Source organism: Bufo bufo, chromosome 8, assembly GCF_905171765.1.
Source record: "Bufo bufo chromosome 8, aBufBuf1.1, whole genome shotgun sequence".
Lineage (NCBI taxonomy): Eukaryota > Metazoa > Chordata > Amphibia > Anura > Bufonidae > Bufo > Bufo bufo.
The window spans coordinates 208732698-208756797 of record NC_053396.1 but is presented as its reverse complement, the minus strand read 5'-3'; the positions used below and the strand labels follow the sequence as shown (position 1 = coordinate 208756797).

At 46.8% G+C, this 24100-nt stretch overlaps 1 protein-coding gene across 1 annotated transcript in view; it reads right to left on the bottom strand.

Moving 5' to 3' along the window:
* The window catches only part of LOC121009466 (HLA class II histocompatibility antigen, DRB1 beta chain-like), a 180196-nt gene extending 157649 nt beyond the window's left edge, over positions 1–22547 (bottom strand). The window contains exon 1 of the mRNA XM_040442596.1: positions 22380–22547. Within this exon, the coding sequence (XP_040298530.1) occupies positions 22380–22473 (94 nt within the window). The 5' untranslated portion in view covers positions 22474–22547. The remainder of the gene's footprint in view (positions 1–22379) is intronic.
* Between the last annotated feature and the right edge of the window lie 1553 nt (positions 22548–24100).

Sequence of the window (24100 nt, the reverse complement as noted above, 5' to 3'; positions counted from 1 at the left end):
ATTGAAACCTTATGTTCAACCTATTGTACCTTCTCCTTTGCCTCCTCCTCCGATTATGGTTGATGGGAATCTTGAATTTCAGGTCTCTAGGATTGTGGATTCTCGTCTTGTCCGCGGTTCCCTCCAGTACCTCGTTCATTGGGAGGGTTATGGTCCTGAGGAGAGGATGTGGCTCCCAGTGACGGACATTAAGGCCTCTCGCCTCATCAGGGCTTTCCATAGGTCCCATCCTGAGAAGGTGGGCCCTGAGTGTCCGGAGTCCACTCCTAGAGGGAGGGGTACTGTCACAAGCAGACAGCTGAGAGGCTCTGACAGGAGCCGTTCAGATCCTCCCCCTTGAGTTTCTTTGTTTTGGTTTCTGTTCCTCACCTCGTTAGGCTATCTCAGCTGTCATGCAGTCAGACTCATTACCTCCCTTTATATTCTCCCCCATAAGGTAGTTGGGTGTGGCTGATACTACTTCCTGGAATGAGTGTGCATGCTGACTTCAGCTCCCAGCTCTCAGTTCACAGTCGTCTTCAGATAAGTGCTGTTTTGTATTTATGATTTTCTGTTGTCTGGATCCAGGGGACCCTGACTCCCTCCGTGTCTGTGTAGGGAGCCGGTGGTCGTGTCCCCTCACTATTGTAGGGCCTTCAGGTTAAGATAGCCGAGGTACGTGGATATGCGCCCATTCACCTTTAGAGTGGTCGCATAGGCTGAGCATTAAGGGAGAGCGGCAGGTCGATTGCAGGGGTCTCCCTTTATGTTCCTTAGTTGTGGATCCAGTGAGTCATCATTTGTTATTTGTATCATCTTGTTTCCTGTACACCATCCGTGACAGCCGGCCACAGACAGCGCAGGTAAGTATAATGCTTCTAAAATTGCTAAGTAACCATGGCAGCCAGGACTGCAGTAGCGTCTTGGCTGCCATGGTAACCGATCGGAGCCCCAGCGATTAAACTGGGACTCCGATCGGAACTCTCCGCTGCCACCAATGATGGGGGGGGGGGGATTTTAATTAGGGGGGGGTAAGGTGGGAGGCCGCACTGGCCAGCAATGAATTTAATACTGGGGAGGGAGGGAGGGGGGCCGCACTGGCCACCAATGAATTTAATACTGGGGAGGGAGGGGGGGGGCCGCACTGGCCACCAATGAGTTTAATACTAGGGAGGGAGGGGGGGCGCATTGGCCACCAATGAATTTAATACTGGGGAGGGAGGGGGGGGGGGCTGCACTGGCAACCAATGAATTTAAAACTGGGGAGGGAGGGGGGTCTGGCCCCCTACTGCCTGGCAGCACCTGATCTCTTACAGGGGCTATGATACGCACAATTAACCCCTCAGGTGCAGCACCTGAGGGGTTAATTGTGCGGATCACAGCCCCCTGTAAGAGATCGGGTGCTGCCAGGCAGCAGGGGGCAGTTATGTACACCGTTCTTAGTATATTCTAATTTGAAGCGTCCCCATCACTATGGGAACACCTCTGTGTTAGAATATACTGTCGGATCTGAGTTTTCACGATCTAACATAAATCCGATGGTATATGCTAACATAGAGGCGTTCCCATGGTGATGGGGACGCTTCAAGTTAAAATATACCATCGGATTGGAGAAAACTCAGATCCGATGGTATATTAATAGGGACTCCTGACTTTACATTGAAAGTCAATGGGGGACGGATCCGTTTGCAATTGCAGCATATTGTGTCAACGTCAAACGGATCCGTCCCCATTGACTTGCACTGTAAGTCAGGACAGATCCGTTTAGCTCCGCACGGCCAGGCGGAGACCAAAATGCTGCAAGCTGCGTTTTGGTGTCCGCCTCTAGAGCGGAATGGAGGCGGAACGGCGCCAAACTGATGCATTCTGAACGGATCCTTATCCATTCAGAATGCATTGGGGATGAGCGGATCAGTTCGGGGCTGCTTGTGAGAGCCCTCAAACGGATCTCATAAGCGGAACCCCAAACGCAAGTGTGAAAGTAGCCTAAGACCCTCCATGCCCTTTATCATTTTAGTCGCTCTCCTCTGTACTTTTTCCAGCTGCAGTGCATCCTTTCTATGGACTGGTGCCCAGAACTGAACTGCATATTACAGATAAGGCCGCACCAGCGCTTTGTAAAGTGGTAGTATTACATCCCTGCCCCGCAAGTCCATGCCTCGTTTAATGCATGACAATATCCTGGTGGCCTTAGAAGCAGCTGATTGACATTGTGCTGTTATTTAATCTACCATCCACAAGGACACCCAAATCCTTCTCTATAAGTGACTCTCCCAGTGCTACATCACCTAGGACAGTGATGGCGAACCTATGGCACGGGTGCCAGAGGCGGCACTCAGAGCACTCTCTGTGGGCACCCACACCCTGGAGAAAGTCTATGGTGTACCAATATGCCTTAGAATTTGCCTGCCATTCAATAGTGCAGGACATGCTATGAACAGCACAGGCAGCACATTGAATGTAGGCAGGTTATTATAGCTAAATGATAAAGTACATGGAAGATATATGATATTGGTGTTCAGGTGAAATTGCTGTGTTGGCACTTTGCGATAAATAAGTGGGTTTTGGGTTGCAGTTTGGGCACTCGGTCTCTAAGAGGTTCACCATCACTGACCTAGGACATATGAAGCACTTATATTTTTACTACCAAGATGCATAACTTTACATTTGTCCACATTGAACCTCATTTACCAAGTTGATGCCCAATCACTCAGAGTGTTCAAGTCAGACTGTATTGTGTGGACATCTTCCATAGACTTTACAGTTCTACGCAGCTTAGTGTCATCTGCAGGTGCTATTAATCCCTTCCTAAATATCATTAATAAATAAATTCAATAATAAAGGGCCCAGAACTGAACCTTGGGTTACACCACTTATAACCTGGGACCATTCTGAATAGGAATCATTGACCACAACTCTCTGGACACGGTCCTTCAGCCAGTTTTCAATCCAATTACAAACTATACTTTCCAAGCCTATAGACCTTACTTTACCTATTAAGCGTCTATGAGGGACAGTATCAAAAGCCTTTGCAAAATCCAGAAACACTACATCCATAGCCGCCCCTCTGTCCAGGCTACTACTCACCTCCTCATAAAAACAAATCAGGTTAGTCTGACAACTTCTGTCCTTGGTAAACCCATGCTGGTTATCACTTATAATATTATATAATATATAACTAACTGGTCTATAATTACATGTGAGAAGAGTGATTTGTGTCCGAAAACACACAATAGGGTACCTCTTTGGCGCACAGGAACGACCACAGTTTCAGGTTTTTGGGTAAAGATACTATTTATTGTTCAGTTCACAACGCGTTTCGGAGTTTATAACTCCTTTTTCAAGTCTTGGGGGCGCCAACAGCAAGGGGCAACAGGCAGAAGGTGGCCGGGTGGCTGGGAAATCCTTCTGATGTGTGCTGCTGCTGTATCTGGCGTCGCTCGAGCGACCGTTTGCTGCGGTCCACATGCGGTGGGGCTGCTCCCCCAATGTAAAACACGCTACAGTGTTAACGGTTGAGCCGCTCCTCCAGTATTGCCACTATATTTCTGTGTTTTTGTCTCATTTATACTTGTTACCTAAAGGGATAAAAAAAATGTGTGCAATTACTCAATTTAGATTTGAAGCTCTCCCATTTATCCTCAATATTATTATGTGACAGTAGCTGCTCCCAGTCTATGCCCTGAAATGCTGCCCTCAACCCAGGGAAATTAGCCTTTTTGAAAGTCAGTGTCTTTGCTCTGCCTGACAGAGTTTGCTTTTTATAGTTTAGGGGGAATATAATTATATTGTGGTCACTATTACCTAGTGTTTATCGAACAGTAACATTACCAACAAGCTCTGCATCATTAGAAATGACCAGATCCAACAGAGCATCGCCCCTAGTTGGAGCTTCTACAAACTGGCCCATAAAGTGGTCCCGCAGCAAGTTGAGGTATTTTCTCCCCTTTGCGGTTGAGGCAGAACCATGACCCCAGTCAATGTCTGGGGAGTTAAAATCTCCCATTATGACCACTGTGCCAGCCTGTGCCGCCGCTCTATTTGGTTATACAGTTCTGTTTCTATCTCTTCTGTGATGTTAGGGGGTCTATAGATTACACCAAGTATTATTTTTTCAGTGTTTATATACCTTTGAACTTCTACCCATAGGGTTTCCACATCCTCACTATCCTCACGCACAATTGCCTCTTTCACACTTGTCTTCAGATCACTCCTCACATACAGGCACATGCAGCATACGGGTAGGTTACCCGACACTGCTATATCATAACGTGTATTTCCCTTTAAGAGAGTTAGGCCTGCAGCAGGCAATTCATATTTCAGCCAGCAGAGGGAGCCCCCTGGTTAGTATAAATAGGCTAGGGCCTAGCCAGGAAGTTCAGTTCAGAAGTTTCTGGAGTCTGAGGAAGCTGAGAGAGAGACAGAGGCAAAGCTCAAGAAAGCAAGAGGTACTCAAGCTAACAGAGGAGGTACTTTATAAAGCTAAAACCAAGGATATAAGCCAGAGCTAGGTTATTGGGCCTTGGAGAAGATTTTCTATGTTCCAGGATCAGTCAGGGATAGAGTGCAAGCTCCTGTACTGCAAGTCCTGTGTGTCACACTCTGAAGTTACCTTGCTTAATCTGTATTGCCTGCATCAACCGTATTGAAAAATCGACTGTATGCCAAGGAACTGCGATTCCGTTAATGTCTCTATGAAAACTACTAAAGCTGGAGTTCTGTTTTACCATCACGGTGTTCCTCATTTATTCCTGCTATCAGCAAATGGTGTGCCACCGTTTAATTGGCACTGGCGTCACGAACATTTTCTACCATCACCTGCCATTGCAGAGAGTCAGCCGTCTCAGGTTAGTGTGTATTGCACTACAACACCCAGGAACACTATTAAACACAACTTGAGTACGCTGCACCTCTCTTTTGGCGTCACGAACAGGATACGCACGCTTTATAGTGCAAGAAGCGTGAACTTTGTGCCTTATATAGTTGCCCTGTGACCAAAGTGACAAATAACCTGTTTATTGGAAGTGGACTTTGTGGACTGAAAATCATACCCAAAGTGTTTCAAAAACCTCCAAGAAGCGCTGTGCAGTGTTGCGCTACCAAGAGGAAGAAAATCGCCACATTGGAGTGTGGTTTTGTGGACTTTTTACAATCCTGCTTGCTGTCAGTGAATGGACAGCGTTTTGCTAAAGATGGCCACCGGCTGCCTGGAGTAAAGTTTCCCGCGCTGCTGAGGACCTCCGTGGGAGGATCCCTGCAAAGACACAGAGAATCCCGCCCCTCGTCATCATCGCACCGCCGCGGCCCTGCTTCTCCTACGTCACCGCGTACCCAGGACGTCCGGAATCTCTCGAGACTTGGACTGCGCAAACCCGGCGATACCGGTAAGAACTTGTAACCGGAGGGAAGGGGATTGTTCCGGCCCCTTTAGTCGCCAGCGGCCATATCTCAATAGACTACCATGTCAGAACCGGGAGTGCCTGAGCAGCCGGGCCCCGGGAGAGCTTGCGGCTCCTAATCATCCTACAGCCCCCAGCATGATGCCCTTTACCATGCCTTACTATTTCGGGGCCCCATGGTTCCCCCGCTACAGAGGAGAGACCCATACCCTAAGGGACTTTAAAGAAAAGTTGCTGGCATTATTCAAACTGTACCCCATAAATGCCGACCAGCAAATGGAAATCCTGCTAGCGCAGCTGGAGGGAGCTGCCCGCAGGGAGGTATTATCCTGGCCTGCTACTGAGCGGAGTACTCTAGAACAGATATTCACCCGCCTCAGGGCCACTTTTGAAACTAGGACTGCCTCAGAGATAAAGATGCACTTCTTTGGCAAGAGACAGAAGTCCGGTGAGTCCCTCCGTGACTATGCCCTATCACTTCAGGAGGCTTTAGGGGCTGTAATTCAGATAGATCCCAAAGAGGCTGATAACCAGGACCAGACCCTGAGGGAACAATTTATCAACGGGGTGTCTAGTGAACAAATAAGGACCCAATTAAAGATGCTGTCTGCCCAGCACCCTAACAGTACCTTTCTGGACTTTAAAGAACTGGCTATAAAAATTCTGGGGTCAGCAGTATCTACGGAGTTGAGCACCCCACCTGAGTCATCAGCCTGCAGGCCAAAACCGCTTATTACTAACCGAGCTGAGGCCGGCCAAGCTGTTCAAGTGTCAACTACCGATACTATTGCCATGCTGACAGAGCAGGTAAATCACCTCACTAAAAGTCTAGAGAAAGTGTGCAGAAAAATAGAGGAATGGGAAAAACCCATAATGACAGAAGAAGAATTCCTGTCACCTCCTAGGCCGTTCCCACCTCCTTACCAAGAGACTCACCCCAGGGATCCTGGGAGGCGCAATAGAGATCGCAAGCGGCCCGTGTGTACATACTGCAAAAAGCTGGGACACACAGAATCCACGTGCTGGCAGTTAAACGGGCAACCCCTGAGGCTGAGGACCACCCCTCGGGAGGTAGAACACTAGGTCCAGAGGATCCAAATTGGATGCCACGGTATGTAGGATCCCATCCTAAAATCAATATAGAGATCAACGGGGTCCCCTTTGAAGCCCTATTAGATACTGGGTCTCAGGTCACTACTATTCAGCTGCCTGCATTTGAAAAGTTCTGGGACACCAACCAGTTGACCCAGCCGCCTGAATCCTGGGTGGAGATTATCGCCAGCAATGGCAAACCAGTAAAGGTTCATGGATACTGGGAACCCACCCTGCAGGTGGGAGAGGTAACCCTGCCTCAACAGGGAGTGATCGTAGTACAGGCCGGCGACAGAGGAGGACATCCTGTCATTCTAGGCACCAATGTCTTCAAAAACTGTTATTCAGAAATACTTGCCGTATTACATCAGACTTTGCCCACTGCTTCCTCTGCATCCAGGAGGGTGATTCAAAGGACTATTACTGTGTTAAATGCCCAGCAGAGGTTTGCTAATGGGAAAGGAGAAATTTGTGCTGCCAGGATTAGTGATATTAAGCCTGTGACTTTGCCTCCTAATTCTCAAACTCTTTTATGGTGTCGTGCTGTCCTGGGAGTCCAAGGCCGAGATTATCCAGCCCTGGTGGAACCAATCCAGATGGAGGATTATCCTTATGTGAGAGCTGCCAAGTGCCTGGTGAACGTCTCCCAAGGTAAAGTACCTGTCCGTCTGATTAACCTGAGTAATCATCCTGTTGCGCTTACTAAGCATTGCCGTGTTGCCCAGCTGTCCCAGGTGTCCTTCCAAGACATCATTCGTCTTCCAGTGACAGAAAAGCCGCCAGCTGCAGACAGCGGATGTTCGCCGGTGACCCAGCCACAAGTACCCTGGTGGGAAGAGCTCCATGTGGGGGACGAGACTACCCCCCAACATCAACAAGAAGGGATCCTACAGCTGGTCAAAGAGTACCACCAGGCATTCAGTAAGCATGCTACCGATTATGGGGAGGTGAGTGCCATACAACACACCATACCTACTGGCTCTCATCCTCCTATCAAGGAGAGGTACAGACCCTTACCACCTACCTCATATCAGACTGTAAAAGAAATGATCCAAGAGATGAAAGACTCTAATGTAATCCGGGACAGCCGTAGTCCGTGGGCTGCACCCCTGGTCCTTGTAAAGAAGAAGGACGGTGGTGTCCGTTTCTGTGTGGATTATAGGAAAATTAATCAAATAACCCACAAAGATGCATACCCACTGCCCCGCATTGAGGAGTCACTAAGTGCTCTGGGCTCCTCTGCCTATTTCTCCACATTGGACTTGACCAGTGGCTACTGGCAAGTACCCATGGCCCCTGCAGATAGGGAAAAGACTGCTTTCACCACTCCCATGGGCCTGTTCGAATTCAATTGTATGCCGTTCGGGCTATGTAATGCCCCAGGAACTTTCCAGAGACTAATGGAACGGTGTTTGGGTCACAAAAACTTCGAAACAGTGCTGCTGTATCTAGATGACGTCATTGTGTACTCAAAAACATATGAGGACCATCTGAAACATTTGGCAGAAGTATTTGAGATCCTTATCAAATATGGCTTGAAGGTAAAGCCATCCAAGTGTCACCTGCTCAAACCTGCAGTAAGATACCTGGGGCATGTGGTAAGCGGAGAGGGCGTGCAACCTGACCCTGATAAGTTAGCAGCTGTCCGTAATTGGCCGGTTCCTACTACTGTCAAGGAAGTGAGGGGTTTCCTTGGTTTTGCCGGCTACTATAGACGTTTTATCCCCCATTTTGCTCAAATAGCTGATCCTATCCAGGAGCTCTTGAGGGGGCAACCCAAGAAAAGTCCTAGAACTCCTGTGCCCATTGAGTGGAATGAGGAAAGAGAGATAGCGTTCCAACTGCTAAAAAAGAAACTGACCGAGCCTCCTGTGTTAGGTTATCCAGATTATAGCAAGCCTTTCCATCTTTATACCGATGCTAGCAAGCGAGGCCTGGGAGCTATGTTAGCCCAGATCCAAGAGGGAAAAGAGAGAGTGATAGCATATGCAAGCCGCTCCGTGAAAGGAGCTGAGAAAAATGACAGAATTATAGTTCCATCAAACTAGAGTTCCTGGCATTAGTGTGGGCAGTGACAGAAAAATTCAAGGATTATCTAGCCGCCACCCCGTTCATTGCATTCACTGACAATAACCCTCTGGCACATCTAAATACAGCTAAATTGGGAGCCTTGGAGCAGAGATGGGCCTCTCGCCTTGCCAACTATGATTTCTCTGTAAAGTATCGTGCTGGACGCACTAATGATAATGCTGATGCTTTATCCAGACTTCCCACAGAGACAGCTCCTGATGATGTATGAGATGCTTGGGAAGATGTAGAGATGCCGGCTTTCTATAACAAGTTTGCTCAACAGGACCAGGCTCGAGCTACCAATGGCAGAGCTGCAGTTCCTTCACCCTCCAGTAGGCCTGATCCTAAAGAAGAAAGGTGGGTGAAACTACAGTCTGAAAGTAGAGTGCTGGGTGAGTTGTTGGACTTCATTACTAGTGGCAGAGCCCCTGAGAGGATTCGGCGTAAGAGTGCAGATCCTGAGCTCATCAAACTGTGGAGACAGCGCCATCAACTCTTCATACAAAAGGGCCTATTGCTACGGAGAAGCCTAGACCCAGTGTCCAACGAAAGAGTACACCAGATTCTCATACCCCGACGAGATGCAGGTATGGTGTTGGAGATGTACCACAATCAATCCGGTCACTTTGGGGTCCAAAAGACTGAGGCTACTATCCGCCAGCGGTTTTACTGGGTGGGCATGAGAGAAGACATGGAGAAGTGGTGTCGAGAGTGTGTAGCCTGTGCCTTAAAACGAAGTGAGCACCATGATCAGAGGGCACCACTGAGACCCATTGTAAGTACCCGTCCTCTTGAACTTGTCGCCATCGACCATGTAAAACTGGAGCCTAGTCGCTCAGGGTATGCTTATGCCATGACTATTATTGACCATTTCACAAAGTTTGTTGTAGCAGTGCCTGTGAGAGACCAGACAGCCAAGACTACAGCCGAAATGTTCTGGAAGCACTTCCTCCTGTCCTACGGATGTCCGGAAAAGATCCTCACCGATCAAGGACCTGCTTTTGAGTCCCATCTGTTCCATGAACTGTGCCGCTTACACAACTGTAAGAAGATCCGGACAACGGCCTACCATCCTCAAGGTAACGGATTATGTGAAAAAATGAATCAGACCTTGATAGAGATGCTGAGGGCCGTGCCTCCTGAAAACAGAGGAGATTGGCCCAGTCTGTTGCCACAGCTCATGTTCACATACAATCATACCATACATTGTTCCACTGGGTATACCCCTTTTTACTTGATGTTTGGGCGCCAAGGGACATTGCCTGCTGATCATTCATTGGACATACATGTGCCTGATTGCATTAACCCATTACCTAACACCGACTGGGTTGCTGAACATCAAAGGCGATTGAATACAGCCAAAGCCATTGTTCAGGAACGTATGGACTATGCTAGGGACCGACAGCAGAGAGACTATGATCAAGCAGCCCATGCAGAACCCTTGACAATAGGGGCCGTGGTATGGTTAAAGAATAACCGGATCCAGTTCCCCCTCTAGTGGATCTAATTGTTCCAGTTGTTCCTGTTGTCCCTGACCAAGATCTCCCTGATGGAGACCCTCCTGTTGCTCCTCTCTCTTCTACCTCGTTGCTAAGGGAAGAGGAGACCCCTGTTTTGAGAAGGTCTACCCGGATGACCAGGGGACGCCCGCCAGTCCGTTTAGGAGACTTTGACTATTCTGGTGGTGTCTCCTCCCAAACAGTTGCTACTGGTAATGCCTTGCTGGACATTTGTGCGCAAGAATGGACTCCTCCACGTGAACCCTTGCCTGTGATACACCCACAAGAAACTCCTGGGTAGTTCTGTTATTATACTGTCACCAAAGACAATGGACTAACCTGGTTCACCCTAAGTCCGCTGTGCCAGGTCAGCGGCCGTGCCTAAGAAGCAAGAAGACGCCCCTTTTCCTTTGTGTCATTGGTTCATTGAGTTACAAATGTTAAATAATTATTTATTGTATTTATAATGGAATGCATATGTTATGTCCCATGTTATGCCGGTTCAGGAAGGTGTGTGAGTACGAGGCCTTACTCACGTTAAAGTCTGGGGGTGTGCAGCATACGGGTAGGTTACCCGACACTGCTATATCATAACGTGTATTTCCCTTTAAGAGAGTTAGGCCTGCAGCAGGCAATTCATATTTCAGCCAGCAGAGGGAGCCCCCTGGTTAGTATAAATAGGCTAGGGCCTAGCCAGGAAGTTCAGTTCAGAAGTTTCTGGAGTCTGAGGAAGCTGAGAGAGAGACAGAGGCAAAGCTCAAGAAAGCAAGAGGTACTCAAGCTAACAGAGGAGGTACTTTATAAAGCTAAAACCAAGGATATAAGCCAGAGCTAGGGTATTGGGCCTTGGAGAAGATTTTCTATGTTCCAGGATCAGTCAGGGATAGAGTGCAAGCTGGGACGGACAAGTGGAAATGTTGTATCAAAAAATAAGTTTATTTATAAAATATAAAGAGTGGAGAAGCTACAGGATGATATCCAAAGATACGGAAAAGCACAGGGTAAATGACACCAATCAATCACCAATACTACTGTGAAATATAGCATACAGTAGGATGCAGTCCATGAATCCAAATCAAAGCTCAAGGAGAACCAGGATGGTGGGTGCCACTGTAGGGCTATGCACCCACTGTACAAATGACCATACCTGATAATCCATGGGCTGATTTGCACCTGACACAGTACATAAATACCTAAACTAACCAGTATAGTGGTAGATAATGATAGATACTAAAGATAGAAATAAATATCTCAGTCGGAGAAAGGGGATGGTACCAATATGCACAGAAGAAATATATCTGTATGGGAGACTCACTATGGATACAAGCAAAGGTCCCATGCAAAATGTAATACGGTACTAGTGACAGGACGTACCTGAGGACATGGTGATGGATGGAAAGTCAAACCCTGAGCGCGAGACCTCGACGCGCGTTTCACCTCAACGGCTTCGTGACGAAGCCGTTGAGGTGAAACGCGCGTCGAGGTCTCGCGCTCAGGGTTTGACTTTCCATCCATCACCATGTCCTCAGGTACGTCCTGTCACTAGTACCGTATTACATTTTGCATGGGACCTTTGCTTGTATCCATAGTGAGTCTCCCATACAGATATATTTCTTCTGTGCATATTGGTACCATCCCCTTTCTCCGACTGAGATATTTATTTCTATCTTTAGTATCTATCATTATCTACCACTATACTGGTTAGTTTAGGTATTTATGTACTGTGTCAGGTGCAAATCAGCCCATGGATTATCAGGTATGGTCATTTGTACAGTGGGTGCATAGCCCTACAGTGGCACCCACCATCCTGGTTCTCCTTGAGCTTTGATTTGGATTCATGGACTGCATCCTACTGTATGCTATATTTCACAGTAGTATTGGTGATTGATTGGTGTCATTTACCCTGTGCTTTTCCGTATCTTTGGATATCATCCTGTAGCTTCTCCACTCTTTATATTTTATAAATAAACTTATTTTTTGATACAACATTTCCACTTGTCCGTTCTGGTCTATCATAGTTTTCAAGTGGTAAATTATAGCTGTCTAGTTGGCAGTTGGCCTTTTTTGTAGGTTAATAGAGTGCAAGCTCCTGTACTGCAAGTCCTGTGTGTCACACTCTGAAGTTACCTTGCTTAATCTGTATTGCCTGCATCAACCGTATTGAAAAATCGACTGTATGCCAAGGAACTGCGATTCCGTTAATGTCTCTATGAAAACTACTAAAGCTGGAGTTCTGTTTTAACATCACGGTGTTCCTCATTTATTCCTGCTATCAGCAAACGGTGTGCCACCGTTTAATTGGCACTGGCGTCACGAACATTTTCTACCATCACCTGCCATTGCAGAGAGTCAGCCGTCTCAGGTTAGTGTGTATTGCACTACAACACCCAGTAACACTATTAAACACAACTTGAGTACGCTGCACACACGCCACCACCTTTTCTATTGACCCGGTCTTTCCTAAATAGTGTAAAACCCTCAATATTTACAGCCCAGTTATGTGAAGAGTCCAACCATGTCTCAGCCACACCAATGTGTTCTTCTAGTACCATAGCCTCCAGCTCCCCCATTTTGCTAGCTAGACTTCTGGCATTTGTGAAAATACATTTTAAATTACTATTACCTGTAAAGTGATTATCCGGGATTTTTTGGTTACCTTGGTTAATTTTTGTATGTAACAGGACTTGCAGAGTCAGAACAGTCTGCAGTTACACTGCTTAATCCGCAACGGTCCAACTCACTGGAATTCTACTTTGCAGATACTAGAGCGTCTGTATGAGCAGCGTAAAGTGGTGAATTAATTTGTCATGCAACAGACCACCTCAGCAGGGAGCATCTGTTGTTTCAAAGTCAGGCAATGGCAGCTCATCAGAGACGCCTGTCACATACTGAAGCCCTATGAAGAGGCCACAAAAATGTATAAATAGGGACACAAGGAGAAAGTCCCATGGAGGAGGAGCTGCCACTGGAAAAGGAGGAGTCAGTAGAGGTGGAGGAGCAGAAGGATTATGGAGATAATGATGATCATGCGCCCAATTATCTAAGTGAGGTGCAGAGGCGGAAAGAACATGGTCCCAGCGCGCCTCACAGAATGGCAAGCTGTATGCTTCCATGATTATGTAATAACAGTTGTATCAATCACATAAAGCAGTCTTTAGACCCTCACTATCAAAGCAAAATGGAGGAATGTATTCTTCCTGCCAGGGGGGCCAAATTACTTTGTTACCAGGAAACACCATGTACATAGCTTGCCGCAGCTTTCGGTGAGCGGTCACCTGCAGCCTGTGTGTCTGAGGACCCTCTCCACCCCCTGCAGAGTCACAGCCAGGTAAGTATCATCAACATGATGGAGCATTTCTTCAATGTGCTGGCATAATTACCAAATGGAGACCTAACGCCTCTACACTCAGGTTCAGTCTTACCTGGACTCTGGCCTTTCTTTGGTACATACCATGTTCCCTGACCCTATGGACTTTCGGGCAGATAGACTGGAACACTGGCCAGAATTGTCCCAGTATGCTGTCTCTGTTCTCTCTTGCCCAGCCACCAGTGTCATCTTAGAGATGGTTTTCAGCACCACAGGGGACGTTGTGACACCCAAACAGACCAAGTTGTCCTCTGTCAGTCTCTAAAACATCACTTTTGACAAAATGAACAAGGTGTAAATCTGTAAGGATTTTCACACTCTGTCAGCTGAGGAAGATGAAGAGATCTTCCCTGAATGATGGTGCCCCATCATGTATAGCTGCTACTGCTGCCACCGCCATGCCACTGCCGCCGTCTGTCTGCCTGCAATCATTTTCTGTGCCTCATGGCTGCTGCCACTATAATGCCACTGCTGTTGTCTGCCTGGATACCGTCATGTTCCATACCATGTGGCTGCTACTGCTGACTACTACTACCTCTAAACAGCCCCACAACATGTACTGCCTGGTCCCTAGCTATTGCAGCCACATGCCACTAATGCTTCTCTCAATTAAAAAGGAGAGTTTTCCAGGATCATTCAGAACAAGCTGCTCTTTCTTCTGATAATTAATTGTGGTCGGGGCTATGTGTGAAAGAACCTACCCCCTAATGTACGCCCCAACAGAACTAGCGGCTTGAGTTGTGCCATAACCGCTTCCGTCGAGAGTACACCTGAAAGAGGGCATACCCTGTAGGAGAGTGAAAGGAAAAGGGCGGGCTGGGAGGGGAACACTGCTGCCGTCCGTCCCCTCTGGAGAAAGGTGCGTGCCAGATATAGGGCAGGGCGCCGCTCCCACAAATACAGGCCAATTAATCGGCCTTAACACTTGTGGCCGGGGCTATGTGTGAAAGAACCTACCCCCTAATGTATGCCCCAACAGAACTAGCGGCTTGAGTTGTGCCATAACCGCTTCCGTCGAGAGTACACCTGAAAGAGGCAAAAAACCCAGCATGAAAATACAAAGAGTGTTCATTGACGTATTACAACGCCAAATTCTGAAAGGCACAAGAAATCTCACTAACGGGGTTCGGAACATAACGGCTGTAACAAGACGAGCGCCACCGGCCCAACTTACGTATGATGTGTGCTGGCACCTGATTCCTGAAGCGGCCGAGGCTGCCCCAATCCTGAACGAATGCCCTGACACCGTGAGGGGGTCAAAACCTAGATTGACCGCCAGTATACGCGCATGCGCTATGAATTGGGAGGTGGACAACGCTGCTGTCCCGAAGGGTAACAGTGGGGTGTTAGTGCCGCGACCGGCCAGTGCCCCTGACAATCCCTGCAGGACGTGGATCGGACCCCATTTGTGAGACATGGGGGAGGAATTTGACCTGGGTAGGGGGACCTGACTGGGAGGTCTTGGTCATTTAGACCACAGTACGGCCTGTCCAATGGTTACCCTAAACATGCGCTGCTGCCACCACGGGATACAGGTCCCTAGCCTCCGTTGACTGGAAATTCCCGTGGCCTCGCAAAACTCCTCCGGCCACGCCCCATTCAGCCAATGGGGGCCAAAAATAGCAGCGAAACCAGTGCTGACCCCGCTGTTGGAGAATATGACGGGGGAGTTGTGGGAGACCACCGGGACAAACATGGACACGCCATTCCAATGACTCAAGAAGTGGTCCCACATGCTCAAATCCGCTTGCGCTTGACTGTCCAGGAACACTGGACTATCCTGACAGGGAATAACTGAGACACGGCTGTATGATAGCTATGACAGGGGGAATAACTGAGACATGGCTGGATGATAGCTATGACAGTGGGAATAACTGAGACACGGCTGTATGATAGCTATGACAGGGGGAATAACTGAGACATGGCTGGATGATAGCTATGACAGTGGGAATAACTGAGACACGGCTGTATGATAGCTATGACAGTGGGAATAACTGAGACATGGCTGGATGATAGCTATGACAGTGGGAATAACTGAGACATGGCTGGATGATAGCTATGACATAGTGGGAATAACTGAGACACGGCTGGATGATAGCTATGACAGTGGGAATAACTGAGACACGGCTGGATGATAGCTACGACAGTGGGAATAACTGAGACACGACTGGATGATAGCTATGACAGTGGGGATAACTGAGACATGGCTGGATGATAGCAATGACAGTGGGAATAACTGAGACACGGCTGGATGATAGCTATGACATAGTGGGAATAACTGAGACACGGCTGGATGATAGCTACGACAGTGGGAATAACTGAGACACGGCTGGATTATAGCTATGACATAGTGGGAATAACTGAGACATGGCTGGATGATAGCTATGACAGTGGGAATAACTGAGACACGGCTGGAGGATAGCTATGACATAGTGGGAATAACTGAGACACGGCTGGATGATAGCTATGACAGTGGGGATAACTGAGACATGGCTGGATGATAGCTATGACAGTGGGAATAACTGAGACACGGCTGGATGATAGCTATGACAGTGGGAATAACTGAGACACGGCTGGATGATAGCTATGACAGTGGGAATAACTGAGACACGGCTGGATGATAGCTATGACATAGTGGGAATAACTGAGACATGGCTGGATGATAGCTATGACAGTGGGGATAACTGAGACATGGCTGGATGATAGCTATGACAGTGGGGATAACTGAGACATGGCTGGATGATAGCTATGACAATGGGAATAACTGAGACACGGCTGGATGATAGCTATGACATAGTGGGAATAACTGAGACATGGCTGGATGATAGCTATGACATAGTGGGAATAACTGAGACATGGCTGGATGATAGCTATGACAGTGGGAATAAATGAGACACGGCTGGATGATAGCTATGACAGTGGGAATAAATGAGACACGGCTGGATGATAGCTATGACAGTGGGAATAACTGATACACGGCTGGATGATAGCTATGACATAGTGGGAATAACTGAGACATGGCTGGATGATAGCTATGACATAGTGGGAATAACTGAGACATGGCTGGATGATGGCTATGACAGTGGGAATAACTGAGACACGGCTGGATGATAGCTATGACAGTGGGAATAAATGAGACACGGCTGGATGATAGCTATGACAGTGGGAATAACTGATACACGGCTGGATGATAGCTATGACATAGTGGGAATAACTGAGACATGGCTGAATGATAGCTATGACAGTGGGAATAACTGAGACACGGCTGGATGATAGCTATGACAGTGGGAATAACTTAGACACGGCTGGATGATAGCTATGACAGTGGGAATAACTGAGACATGGCTGGATGATAGCTATGACAGTGGGAATAACTGAGACATGGCTGAATGATAGCTATGACAGTGGGAATAACTGAGACACGGCTGGATGATAGCTATGACAGTGGGAATAACTTAGACACGGCTGGATGATAGCTATGACAGTGGGAATAACTGAGACATGGCTGGATGATAGCTATGACAGTGGGAATAACTGAGACATGGCTGGATGATAGCTATGACATAGTGGGAATAACTTAGACACGGCTGGATGATAGCTATGACAGTGGGGATAACTGAGACATGGCTGGATGATAGCTATGACATAGTGGGAATAACTGAGACATGGCTGGATGATAGCTATGACAGTGGGGATAACTGAGACATGGCTGGATGATAGCTATGACATAGTGGGAATAACTGAGACATGGCTGGATGATAGCTATGACAGTGGGAATAACTAAGACACGGCTGGATGATAGCTATGACAGTGGGAATAACTGAGACATGGCTGGATGATAGCTATGACAGTGGGAATAACTGAGACATGGCTGGATGATAGCTATGACATAGTGGGAATAACTGAGACATGGCTGGATGATAGCTATGACAGTGGGAATAACTAAGACACGGCTGGATGATAGCTATGACAGTGGGAATAACTGAGACATGGCTGGATGATAGCTATGACAGTGGGAATAACTAAGACACGGCTGGATGATAGCTTTGACAGTGGGAATAACTGAGACATGGCTGGATGATAGCTATGACATAGTGGGAATAACTGAGACATGGCTGGATGATAGCTATGACAGTGGGAATAACTGAGACACGGCTGGATGATAGCTATGACAGTGGGAGTGGTAACAATCTGGCTACGAAAATCTACCCTGAGGAATGACGCGCATCGCAAAATTTACATGCCTAACAACGACTGCAGTTCCACCTTGGTGGTGACCCTACCAGTGACGAAACTGTGAATGACTGCGCGGACCCTAACCAACTTGTCTTCCGGCAACCTAGCTGACATGCTCTCTGTGACTGTAAAGCAAGCAAAAAGACGGACCGTCACTACCACTGTTTAGCCACAATTTGACTACCACCCGTGCCTAGACACCACCACCGCCACTGCAGAAACCAACATGCAAAGGTAACTGACCCTGGTGACCACCTGACAGCTGAGGTACAGAGAAAGAGGAGACGTGTGACAGTGGAAAATAAATTGGAGACAAAGAAGGAGGACCTTACCGGAAACAGGACACGATGCTGATATGAGAAGAACACAAGGAACCAACCGTGGAAATAGACCTATCCGCATGAATCAAGCAAAATAAGTATTTTTTTAATTTATTTATTTATTTATTTTTTAACAATGCTTGCGCCTGCGTTCAGGTGGCCCGAAGCTGGGTGACGAGACACGATTGTCAGATTGCCGGGGTTCTCACGGAGTTGGCTGAACGGCTGACGTGCATATGCAAAAATAAAAACACAGCTATCTATGTAGCAAGCAAATTGCGACAAGTGTATGAAGACAGGCAAATGAGAAACCTGCCCATCTGAAACAGAACAATGGAATAAAATGCCACACAATGTGAAGGGTCTGGCGTGCCCCTGCTGGCCTACGTCTAGGGGCGCCTGTTACTGGGGGTACTACCCCCAACAACTCATCACCATCACGCTGTATGGCATTAACCCCCTACCTAACTGACAGCACGGCGGCCCGTGCCAGACTTTGCCCCCCATATAACAGTCATGGTGATTATACAAAATTCATCTTGACAGAAAAGTTAAAAACAGCTAGGCTGTGATTAATCAGGCAGATTGAAACTCCGCCCTCAAAGACTAGCCTTCTCATTGACATTCCCCCCCCCTCCCCCCGTCCTTACTCCCTTACAAGCCTCCCCCAATGCAGAAAGATAGAGCCTAATGCGAGTAGCCCCAGCAAATATGCGAACGGAGTCCCGCTGACTCCTTCTACCTGCGTGCAAGTCACGTGGGAGCGGGGCGTGCTGCCAGACTGCCGTTCCGGTGTGGGGATGTCCCTCTCATACCTTAGAGGGACCGACCCCACCGACCGGACTAAGGAGCCGACACTGCGCTGAGGCAGCAGCTACTCACGCGCCGCACGAGAAGGAACAGGACGCCGGACTGCAGGAGGAAGCGCCGACCGGAAGTGACGCTCTGTGGCCTAGGAGATGCTGACGCCGCCGGCTGTAACAGGAACACTGCTGCCGTCCGTCCCCTCTGGAGAAAGGTGCGTGCCAGATATAGGGCAGGGCGCCCCTCCCACAAATACAGGCCAATTAATCGGCCTTAACACTTGTATAAATACGGGCAGACATTTTGTCCTCGTTAAGGCATCATTTTTGGATGCTTGTGCAGAACAAGCCGCTCTTTCTTCTGACATTAACGTGTGTGTATAAACAGAGGCAGGGATCTGCCAATGTTGAGGCATAATTTTTGCACATTTGGTCTTTTTTCCCACAAAAATTTGTGTATTTAAAAACCATCTGCCACCCGATAAGTGATCATTTTCTGAAGCTTTATATGAAAAGGCATAACACATGCGACTGCGCAGCATCTTTAAATGCTATTTAACCCCTTGTACTACCCTGGACAGGACTTAAAGATGGTGCTCACTCGCGAGCACCATAGCCATTGGGTGCCTGCTGTTTTAAACAACAGACACTCGGGACTAATGTGCGCGATTGACGATAACGTTGATCGCATATATTTAACCCCTCAGATGCTGTATATGCTTCCGGGTGTGTATCGGCTCCCCCTAGCAAGGATCAGTGGAGCCGGAGTGTGTGTGCAGTATTCCTGACATGAGGCTGCTGCACATTAGTTCCTATGGAGCCCCTGCCTTTGGCAGGGCTCCATAGGAACACAGTGCACAGTAAAATTCTCATAGACTCCAATGCTAATGCATTGAAGTCTATGAGAGAAGCAATCTGATGATTACTTATTATAGTTCCCTATACTGTATTTCTCACCCTATAGGACGCACCCCCCTCCCCAATGTGGAGGGAAAATGTCAGTGCATCTTATGGGGTGAACACTAATGAGTGCTTCCATTATGGAAGCACTCACTAGTACAGGAGGACTGGGGAGCGGTGAATGCAGCGCTGCCTGGGCTCTGTACTCACCGCTTCCTGGTCTTCCTTGGCCGCATGCTGTTCTGTGTCCTGAGTACAGTGTGAGGACGTTGGCTTTCTCTGTGACCTCACACTGTGCGGCATTGGGTCACAGCAAGGTGCAGACCAGGAAGAGACTGGGTCTCAGGAGCGGCTGCGGCATCCAGAGCAGGAGGAGCAAGTTGATTTATTTATTTTCTCTGATCAGACGTCTGATTCACATGGGGGACTTATTAACATGAGGGTCTGATCTGAGGTCTGATTGGGGGTCTCAAACATTGTGGGTCTGATCTGAGGTCTGATTGGGGGTCTCATAAACATTAGGGGTTTGATATGAGGTCTGACTGGCGGTCTCATAAACATTGGTGCTCTGATCTGAGTTCTGATTGGGAATCTTATAAATACTGGGCGTCTGATCTGAGGTTTGAATAGAGGTCTTATTAACATTGGGGGTCTAATCTGCGGTCTGATTGGGGATCTGAACTGAGGTCTGATTGGGGGTCTTATTAACATTGGAGGTCTGTTCTGAGGTCTTATTAACATTGGGGGTATGAGTTGAGGTCTGATGAAAAATATTTTTTTTCTTATTTCCTCCACTAAAACCTAGGTGCGTCTTATGGGCAGGTGTGTCGTATAGGGGGCGAAAAATACAGTAAATGTTTTTAAAAAATACAAAAATTCTAATCAGCCCCCTTTCCCCAGAATAAAAATAAAAATACATAAACAATAAAAAATAAACATAAAAATGGCCGATTTGCAGTTTTTTGGTTGCCTCACCTCACATGAAAAATTAAATAAAAAGTGATCAAAAATTCATACACCCCAAAATGGTATCAATGAAAATTACAGATCACCCCTCAAAACATGAGCCCTCACACATCTCTATAGACATGACTACAAAAAAGTTCACGTGACCGAAAAAATAAAAAAATTATGGTCCCGGAAAATGAAAAAAAAAACTAAAAAAAACCTCCAGGGCTGATAGGGTTAAGAGCGTAAAGGGGGGGGGGGGGGGGTTGTCTCACTTCAGCCAATGGCATTTATCATGTAAAGAAAGTTAATACAAGCCACTTACTAAAGTATTGTGATTGTCCATATCGCCTCTTTTGCTGGCTGGATTAATTCCATCACATTATACACTGTATCCAGAGGTTACAACCACCCTGCAATCCAGCAGTGCTGGTCGTGCTTGCACATTATAGGAAAAAGCACTGACCTATGCGCACTCCCATGGGCCCTGCCACCATAGAAGCCACCACTTTATCCCATAGTGTGCAAGCACGGCCACCACTGATTGGAGGGTGGTCATGGACACAAGCAGTGTATAATGTGATTGCAAAATGAATGCCAGCAAAGGAGCAGTGATGAGCGGCAGGGGCAATATTCGAATTCGCGATATTTCGCAAATATTTGGGCGAATATTCGTCATATATTCGCAAATTTGAGAATTCGTGATCTCCAGTCATTATTTTCTTGATTGTGAAAATCAGAAAATTCACGATACGCAAAAATTCGCTATCAACACTACTCCTAAAGTCAAAGATATTGCAGCCTTCTTATTGGCCCACAAGCAAGAAGCAGTGAGGGATCATGGGTACTGATGAAAAAAATCTAGAATATTCGCGATTACGAAGATATAGCACTATATTCTAGATATTCGTAAATTCTCAAAGTGCCAATATTCGCGAAAAAATTTGCGATCAACACTATAAAGGAGGCAAGATGGACAATCACAATACATTAGTAAGTGGCTTGTTCTACATGATAAGTGACATTTGCTGAAGTGAGACAACCCCTTTAGGAAGAGGGGGGAAAAATAGCTAAAAATTGTCAAAAATTAGAAAGAAGATATAACATTTTTTATTTAAAACATTTCTACAGTTCTATGAGACTAGAGTGTGTTATGTACCAATTTTCAGGGCAATTGGAGAAACTCAGATGAATTGATTTGGGACTTTTTGAAAAATTGGACACAAAGGAATCTCAAGAAGTTTGCTCATCTCAAGTCTGAATACTAATGTCAATGCAATATTTTAGTTTTTTCTTTTGAGTGTTAGCAAAGATTTCAAACATTCTGTTCTCAGTTTCTCACTATGGGAAACTGAGTGCAAAATGATGGTGAAAACTAGTTTTTTTTTTTTATTATTGTAGCACAAAGCCACAACATAATAAAATGTGAAATAAAGTGAAAGGGTCTGAAGACTTTGCGAATGCATTGTACTGAAGTAATGTTTATTGTATTCATGGTAAAACTGCAAAAAGTTATTTAAACTCATGTAAATACACCCTGTAAGTTTACTGTATATTGAACACAATACTGCCTGGCCAAGCACTGTATAGTAATGTATGGTTTTCGTGATATTGCTGCCCCTTGGTTCTAGGGATTGTGGGGATCCAGGCTGTCAGACCTCCAATAATCAATATCCCAATGAGTTTGGTGGAAAAGTCCATGTGAACTGATGTCTTGACCCTGCCATAGCAGTTAAGTATCATGCTAATATTTTAGGTCCACTTACCTGATGAGCCGTTACACAGCTTGAAACCAGATGTCAGAAGTGAGCAACAGAACAGCAGGGATACAAGTGTCTCTGGAAACCCCGGAGCCCCCATTTTCCACAGAAAAGTCTGTACTTCAGACTGATGTGAACACTTGCACTGGAAAGCTGAATACAATATGTTACTAAGCTGCACATTACTTCTTCAGATGTGCAGGACTCTATGTTCCTGCTGAAGGAACCAATGAAAAAAATTCTTAAAGTCGTCACTTGTTACCAGGGAGAGTGCTTCAAAGAAATGCAGTGTGCTAATGTACGATCGTACTGAAAGATTTTCAATGTAAAAAACACCTTCCTTAGAACTGTTTTTGTCTGCATCCGCTCCGCATTTTTTGCGTGTCGGATGGGGACCCATTCACTTCAATGGGGCCGCAAAAGATGTGGAGAGCACACCGTGTTCTGTCTGCATCCGTATGTCTGTTCTGTAGCATCCGCAAAAATATAGAACAAGTCTCATTATTGTCCGCGTTACGAACAAGGATCGGACTGTTCTTTTATGGACCAGATATTCACGTTAACAACCCTATTTATGTCTATGAGGAAAACCACTATATATTAGCTGCGTAATCGCAACAACTGACACGCTGCAGATTTTAAAATCCACATGGCAGGTCAATTTCTGCATGTTAAAATATGCAAAGTGTACTTGACATGCGTAATCCACATTGTACGCAGTTACCCTAAGGCCCCTTGCAGACGAGCAAGTATTCCACGCGGGTGCAATGCGTGATGCGAACGCATTGCACCCGCGCAGAATTTGGACACATTAATTTCAATGGGGCTGTGTGCATGTGCGTTTGTTTTCACGCATCACTTGTGCGTTGCGTGAAAATCGCAGCATGTTCTATATTCTGTGATTTTCACACAACGCAGGCCCCATAGAAGTGAATGGAGCTGCGTGAAAATCGCATCGCATCCGCAAGCAAGTGCGGATGTGATGCGTTTTTCACGCATGGTTGCTAAGAGATGTTGTTTGTATACATTCCGTTTTTTATCACGCGTGTGCAAAATGCATTAAATTTCATTTCACCCGCGCGATAAAAACTGAACAACTGAATGTGATCGCAGGCAAAACTAAATGACTTTGCCTGCAAAATCACGCAGTTATCACTGAACGCATCCACAACGCATCCAGACCTAATCCAGACACGCTCGTCTGCAAGGGGCCTAAGAGTACCATACAAGTGCAGGTGAACGCACTAAAGATATCGTTCCCTTTACATAACATCTTTGTGCATTTCTGTACCACATCTGCACCAAAAAACGCAATTTATAATTGCGTATTTTAGTGCAGGTTTGATGCGGTTTACCCATAGATGTCACCCTTCTTACCTGTGAAATCCACAGTTAAGGCTACTTTCACACTTGCGTTCGGAGCGGATCCATCTGGTGTATGTACAGACGGATCCGCTCCTATAATGCAAACGCTTGCATCCGTTCAGAACGGATCCGTCTGCATAACTGTTTTTTTCAGATCTGAATTTTCACTTCGTGAAAACTCAGATCCGACAGTATATTCTAACACAGAGGCGTTCCCATGGTGATGGGGACGCTTCAAGTTAGAATATATGTGCTTATCATAGCCCCCTGTAAGAGATCAGGGGCTGCCAGCCAGGAGGGGGCAGACCCCCCTCCCTCCCCAGTTTTAATTTCATTGGTGGCCAGTGCGGCCCCCCGCCCCC